The 8,046-nt window shown below is 51.7% G+C and overlaps 1 protein-coding gene across 1 annotated transcript in view; it reads left to right on the plus strand.

Moving 5' to 3' along the window:
- Positions 1-7,722, plus strand: part of LOC132385619 (zinc finger protein 239-like) — a 40,921-nt gene extending 33,199 nt beyond the window's left edge. Inside the window, exon 3 of the mRNA XM_059957793.1 lies at positions 7,637-7,722. Coding sequence (XP_059813776.1) covers positions 7,637-7,722 — 86 coding nt within the window. The remainder of the gene's footprint in view (positions 1-7,636) is intronic.
- Positions 7,723-8,046: the final 324 nt, after the last annotated feature.

Here is an 8,046-nt window from a genome sequence, read left to right on the forward strand (position 1 = left end):
GAAACCTCCCCCATTGAACCTGGGTGGACTGAATCCACAAACATCTCCTGTGCGAAACCTCCCCCATTGATCCTGGATGGACTGAATCCACAACCATCTCCTGTGAGAAACCTCCCCCATTGATCCTGAGTGGACTGAATCCACAACCATCTCCTGTGAGAAACCTCCCCCATTGAACCTGGGTGGACTGAATCCACAACCATCTCCTGTGAGAAACCTCCCCCATTGAACCTGGGCGGACTGAATCCACAACCATCCCCAGTGAGAAACCTCCCCCATTGAACCTGGGCGGACTGAATCCACAACAATCCCCAGTGAGAAACCTCCCCATTGAACCTGGGTGGACTGAATCCACAACCATCCCCTGTGGGAAACCTCCCCCATTGAACCTGTGTGGACTGAATCCACAACCATCCCCTGTGAGAAACCTCCCCCATTAAACCTGGATGGATTGAATCCACAACCATCTCCTGTGAGAAACCTCCGCATTGATCCTGGATGGACTGAATCCACAACCATCTCCTGTGAGAAACCTCCCCCATTGAACCTGGGTGGACTGAATCAACAACCATCTCCTGTGAGAAAACTCCCCATTGATCCAGGATGGACTGAATCCACAACCATCTCCTCTGAGAAACCTCCCCCATTTAACCTGGGAGAACTGAATCCACAACCATCTCCTGTGAGAAACCTCCCCCATTGAACCTGGGCGGACTGAATCCACAACCATCTCCTGTGAGAAACCTCCCCCATTGAACGTGGGTGGACTGAATCCACAACCATCTCCTGTGAGAAACCTCCCCCATTTAACCTGGGTGGACTGAATCCAGAACCATCTCCTGTGAGAGACCTCCCCATTGAGCCTGGATGGACTGAATCCACAACCATCTCCTGTGAGAAACCTCCCCCATTGATCCTGGATGGACTGAATCCACAACCATCTCCTGTGAGAAACCTCCCACATTGAACCTGGGCGGACTGAATCCACAACCATCTCCTGTGAGAAACCTCCCCCATTGAACGTGGGTGGACTGAATCCACAACCATCTCCTGTGAGAAACCTCCCCCATTTAACCTGGGTGGACTGAATCCACAACCATCCCCTGTGAGAAACCTCCCCATTGAGCCTGGATGGACTGAATCCACAACCATCTCCTGTGAGAAACCTCCCCCATTAAACCTGGATGGATTGAATCCACAACCATCTCCTGTGAGAAACCTCCCCCATTGAACCTGAGTGGACTGAATCCACAACCATCCCCTGTGAGAAACCTCCCCCATTAAACCTGGATGGATTGAATCCACAACCATCTCCTGTGAGAAACCTCCCCATTGAACCTGGGTGGACTGAATCCACAACCATCTCCTGTGAGAAACCTCACCCATTGAACCTGGGTGGACTGAATCCACAACCATCTCCTGTGAGAAACCTCCCCCATTGAACCTGGGTGGACTGAATCCACAACCATCTCCTGTGAGAAACCTCCCCCATTGAACCTGGATGGACTGAATCCACAACCATCTCCTGTGAGTAACCTCCCCATTGAACCTGGATGGACTGAATCCACAACCATCACCTGTGAGAAACCTCCCCCATTGAACCTGGGTGGACTGAATCCACAACCATCTCCTGTGAGAAACCTCCCCATTGAATCTGCGTGGACTGAATCCACAACCATCTCCTGTGAGAAACCTGCGCCACTGAACCTGGGTGGACTGAATCCACAAACATCTCCTGTGAGAAACCTCCCCATTGAACCTGGGTGGACTGAATCCACAACCATCTCCTGTGAGAAGCCTCCCCCATTGAACCTGGGTGGACTGAATCCACAACCATCCCCAGTGAGAAACCTCCCCCATTGAACCTGGGCGGACTGAATCCACAACAATCCCCAGTGAGAAACCTCCCCATTGAACCTGGGTGGACTGAATCCACAACCATCCCCTGTGGGAAACCTCCCCCATTGAACCTGTGTGGACTGAATCCACAACCATCCCCTGTGAGAAACCTCCCCCATTAAACCTGGATGGATTGAATCCACAACCATCTCCTGTGAGAAACCTCCGCATTGATCCTGGATGGACTGAATCCACAACCATCTCCTGTGAGAAACCTCCCCCATTGAACCTGGGTGGACTGAATCAACAACCATCTCCTGTGAGAAAACTCCCCATTGATCCAGGATGGACTGAATCCACAACCATCTCCTCTGAGAAACCTCCCCCATTTAACCTGGGAGAACTGAATCCACAACCATCTCCTGTGAGAAACCTCCCCCATTGAACCTGGGCGGACTGAATCCACAACCATCTCCTGTGAGAAACCTCCCCCATTGAACGTGGGTGGACTGAATCCACAACCATCTCCTGTGAGAAACCTCCCCCATTTAACCTGGGTGGACTGAATCCAGAACCATCTCCTGTGAGAGACCTCCCCATTGAGCCTGGATGGACTGAATCCACAACCATCTCCTGTGAGAAACCTCCCCCATTGATCCTGGATGGACTGAATCCACAACCATCTCCTGTGAGAAACCTCCCACATTGAACCTGGGCGGACTGAATCCACAACCATCTCCTGTGAGAAACCTCCCCCATTGAACGTGGGTGGACTGAATCCACAACCATCTCCTGTGAGAAACCTCCCCCATTTAACCTGGGTGGACTGAATCCACAACCATCCCCTGTGAGAAACCTCCCCATTGAGCCTGGATGGACTGAATCCACAACCATCTCCTGTGAGAAACCTCCCCCATTAAACCTGGATGGATTGAATCCACAACCATCTCCTGTGAGAAACCTCCCCCATTGAACCTGAGTGGACTGAATCCACAACCATCCCCTGTGAGAAACCTCCCCCATTAAACCTGGATGGATTGAATCCACAACCATCTCCTGTGAGAAACCTCCCCATTGAACCTGGGTGGACTGAATCCACAACCATCTCCTGTGAGAAACCTCACCCATTGAACCTGGGTGGACTGAATCCACAACCATCTCCTGTGAGAAACCTCCCCCATTGAACCTGGGTGGACTGAATCCACAACCATCTCCTGTGAGAAACCTCCCCCATTGAACCTGGATGGACTGAATCCACAACCATCTCCTGTGAGTAACCTCCCCATTGAACCTGGATGGACTGAATCCACAACCATCACCTGTGAGAAACCTCCCCCATTGAACCTGGGTGGACTGAATCCACAACCATCTCCTGTGAGAAACCTCCCCATTGAATCTGCGTGGACTGAATCCACAACCATCTCCTGTGAGAAACCTGCGCCACTGAACCTGGGTGGACTGAATCCACAAACATCTCCTGTGAGAAACCTCCCCATTGAACCTGGGTGGACTGAATCCACGACCATCTCCTGTGAGAAACCTCCCCCATTGAACCTGGATGGACTGAATCCACAACCATCTCCTGTGAGAAACCTCCCCATTGAACCTGGGTGGACTGAATCCACAACCATCTCCTGTGAGAAACCTCCCCATTGATCCTGGATGGACTGAATCCACAACCATCTCCTGTGAGAAACCTCCCCCATTGATCCTGGATGGACTGAATCCACAACCATCTCCTGTGAGAAACCTCCCACATTGAACCTGGATGGACTGAATCCACAACCATCCCCAGTGAGAAACCTCCCCCATTGAACCTGCGTGGACTGAATCCACAACCATCTCCTGTGAGAAACCTCCCCTGCTGAACCTGAGTGGACTGAATCCACAACCATCTCCTGTGAGAAACCTCCCCATTGAACCTGGATGGACTGAATCCACAACCATCTCCTGTGAGAAACCTCCCCCATTGAACCTGGATGGACTGAATCCACAACCATCTCCTGTGAGAAACCTCCCCCACTGAGCCTGGATGGACTGAATCCACAACCATCCCCTGTGAGAAGCCTCCCCCATTGAACCTGGGTGGACTGAATCCACAACCATCTCCTGTGAGAAACCTCCCCATTGAACCTGGATGGACTGAATCCACAACCATCTCCTGTGAGAAACCTCCCCCATTGAATCTGGATGGACTGAATCCACAACCATCTCCTGTGAGAAACCTCCCCCATTGTACCTGGATGGACTGAATCCACAACCATCTCCTGTGAGAAACCTCCGCATTGATCCTGGATGGACTGAATCCACAACCATCTCCTGTGAGAAACCTCCCCCATTGAACCTGGATGGACTGAATCTACAACCATCTCCTGTGAGAAACCTCCCCATTGAACCTGGGTGGACTGAATCCACAACCATCTCCTGTGAGAAACCTCTGCCACTGAACCTGGATGGACTGAATCCACAACCATCTCCTGTGAGAAACCTCCCCATTGAATCTGCATGGACTGAATCCACAACCATCTCTTGTGAGAAACCTCCGCCACTGAACCTGGGTGGACTGAATCCACAACCATCTCCTGTGAGAAACCTCCCCCATTGAACCTGGATGGACTGAATCCACAACCATCTCCTGTGAGAAACCTCCCCATTGAACCTGGGTGGACTGAATCCACAACCATCCCCTGTGAGAAACCTCCCCCATTGAACCAGGGTGGACTGAATCCACAACCATCCCCTGTGAGAAACCTCCCCCATTGAACCTGGGTGGACTGAATCCACAACCATCTCCTCTGAGAAACCTCCCTTTGAACCTGGGTGGACTGAATCCACAACCATCTCCTGTGAGAAACCTCCCCCATTGAACCTGGGTGGACTGAATCCACAACCATCTCCTGTGAGAAACCTCCCCCATTTAACCTGGGAGAACTGAATCCACAACCATCTCCTGTGAGAAACCTCCCCCATTTAACCTGGGTGGACTGAATCCTCAACCATCTCCTGTGAGAACCCTCCCCCATTGAGCCTGGATGGACTGAATCCACAACCATCTCCTGTGAGAAACCTCCCCCATTGAACCTGGGTGGACTGAATCCACAACCATCTCCTGTGAGAAACCTCCCCATTGAACCTGGCTGGACTGAATCCACAACCATCTCCTGTGAGAAACCTCCCCCATTGATCCTGGATGGACTGAATCCACAACCATCTCCTGTGAGAAACCTCCCCCATTGAACCTGGATGGACTGAATCCACAACCATCTCCTGTGAGAAACCTCCCCCATTGAACCTGGCTGGACTGAATCCACAACCATCTCCTGTGAGAAACCTCCCCCATTGATCCTGGATGGACTGAATCCACAACCATCTCCTGTGAGAAACCTCCCCATTGATCCTGGATGGACTGAATACACAACCATCTCCTGTGAGAAACCTCCCCCATTGATCCTGGATGGACTGAATCCACAACCATCTCCTGTGAGAAACCTCCCCCATTGAACCTGGATGGACTGAATCCACAACCATCTCCTGTGAGAAACCTCCCCCATTGAACCTGGCTGGACTGAATCCACAACCATCTCCTGTGAGAAACCTCCCCCATTGATCCTGGATGGACTGAATCCACAACCATCTCCTGTGATAAACCTCCCCCATTGATCCTGAGTGGACTGAATCCACAACCATCTCCTGTGAGAAACCTCCCCCATTGAACCTGGGTGGACTGAATCCACAACCATCTCCTGTGAGAAACCTCCCCCATTGAACCTGGGCGGACTGAATCCACAACCATCCCCAGTGAGAAACCTCCTCCATTGAACCTGAGTGGACTGAATCCACAACCATCCCCTGTGAGAAACCTCCCCCATTGAACCTGGGTGGACTGAATCCACAACCATCTCCTGTGAGAAACCTCCCCATTAAACCTGGATGGATTGAATCCACAACCATTTCCTGTGAGAAACCTCCGCATTGATCCTGGATGGACTGAATCCACAACCATCTCCTGTGAGAAACCTCCCCCATTGAACCTGGGTGGACTGAATCCACAACCATCTCCTGTGAGAAAACTCCCCATTGATCCTGGATGGACTGAATCCACAACCATCTCCTGTGAGAAACCTCCCCCATTTAACCTGGGAGAACTGAATCCACAACCATCTCCTGTGAGAAACCTCCCCCATTTAACCTGGGTGGACTGAATCCACAACCATCTCCTTTGAGAAACCTCCCCCATTTAACCTGGGTGGACTGAATCCACAACCATCTCCTGTGAGAAACCTCCCCCATTTTACCTGGGTGGACTGAATCCACAACCATCTCCTGTGAGAAACCTCCCCCATTGTACCTGGGTGGACTGAATCCACAACCATCTCCTGTGAGAAACCTCCCCATTGAACCTGGATGGACTGAATCCACAACCATCTCCTGTGAGAAACCTCCCCCATTGAACGTGGGTGGACTGAATCCACAACCATCACCTGTGAGAAACCTCCCCCATTAAACCTGGGTGGACTGAATCCACAACCATCTCCTGTGAGAAACCTCCCCATTGATCCTGGGTGGACTGAATCCACAACCATCTCCTGTGAGAAACCTCCCCCATTGAACCTGGATGGACTGAATCCACAACCATCTCCTGTGAGAAACCTCCCCATTGAACCTGGATGAACTGAATCCACAACCATCCCCTGTGAGAAACCTCCCCCATTGAACCTGGGTGGACTGAAACCACAACCATCTCCTGTGAGAAACCTCCCCATTGATCCTGGGTGGACTGAATCCACAACCATCTCCTGTGAGAAACCTCCCCCATTGAACCTGGATGGACTGAATCCACAACCATCTCCTGTGAGAAACCTCCCCATTGAACCTGGATGAACTGAATCCACAACCATCCCCTGTGAGAAACCTCCCCCATTGAACCTGGGTGGACTGAAACCACAACCATCTCCTGTGAGAAACCTCCCCCGTTGAACCTGAGTGGACTGTGAGGAACCTCCGCCACTGACCGTACATGGGTAGGGACCATCACCTTCCCCTCCACATCGGACATCCATGGGAGAAATGGGAACATTCAGGGAGGGATTGAGTGGGAACTGGAATCACATCTTAAAGGCTGTGGACCTGACCATTCTGTCCCACCATCCCAGGCTGGTAGCTGGAGCTGAGCCAGTCCTCCTGCTGAGCCACTCAGCTCCATCGATCAGCACTGTCTCTCTGAACACACCCCAACCACATGTCCTGGGCCCAGACAGTCATGGTGAAATAAAAACAGAAAATGATGGATAAATCATCCAGGATGAGACCTGGGAGAGACTGGTGATGGGATCTTCAATCTGGGAGAGACTGGGGATGGGACCTTCAGTCAGAGTGAGACCAGGTTTGGGATCGTCAGTCCATGAGAGACCCAGTTGAGGACATCAGTCCAGGAGACACTAGGTGTAAGACCTTCATGGAGAGACCTGGTGTGAGACCTTCAGTCCAGCAGTGACAGGGGATGCTACTTTCAGACCAAGAGAAACCTGGTGTGAGACCTTCAGTCATGGAGACACTGGGTGTGAGAACATCAGTCTGGGAGAGACTGGGAGTGAGACGATCAGTCTGGGATAGACTGGGTGTGAGCCCTTCAGTCCATGAGAGACTGGCGATGAGATCTTCACCAGCAGACACCAGCGATCAGACCTTCAGCCTGGGAGAGACCATCAATGGGTCAGTGGTTGGGTCTCAGACCCAGTCTCCTGCCAGATTGAAGATATCATCCTCTGTCTCTGCCGGACTGAATTCTCATCCCCAGACTCTGTCAGACTGCTGCGATTCACTCGGTCATCTGATCTGCTGACTCACCAGCGAGTGCACACTAGGCAGACACCATTCACCTGATCTGACCGTTGTAAGGGGTTCACCCTCATCCGGCATACATAGACACTAGTGAGTTTACACCGGAGAGAAGCTGTCAACCGTTCCACTTGTGAGAAGAGATTCACTAACCCTCACCAGTATTGGTACACCAGTCAGTTCACACCGGGGAGAGGCCATTCACCTAGTCAGACTGTGGGAAGGGATTCACTCCGTCATCCACCCTTGTGAGGCACTACCGAGCCCACACTGGCAAATAACTTTGTTGCTGGGCGTGATGAACAGCAGAAATATTTGCCGAGTTCAGCACCAACGGTCAATTTTGAACTTGACTCTGGATTCAGCAAC

Source organism: Hypanus sabinus (assembly GCF_030144855.1).
Source record: "Hypanus sabinus isolate sHypSab1 chromosome X1 unlocalized genomic scaffold, sHypSab1.hap1 SUPER_X1_unloc_2, whole genome shotgun sequence".
Taxonomy (NCBI): Eukaryota; Metazoa; Chordata; class Chondrichthyes; order Myliobatiformes; family Dasyatidae; genus Hypanus; species Hypanus sabinus.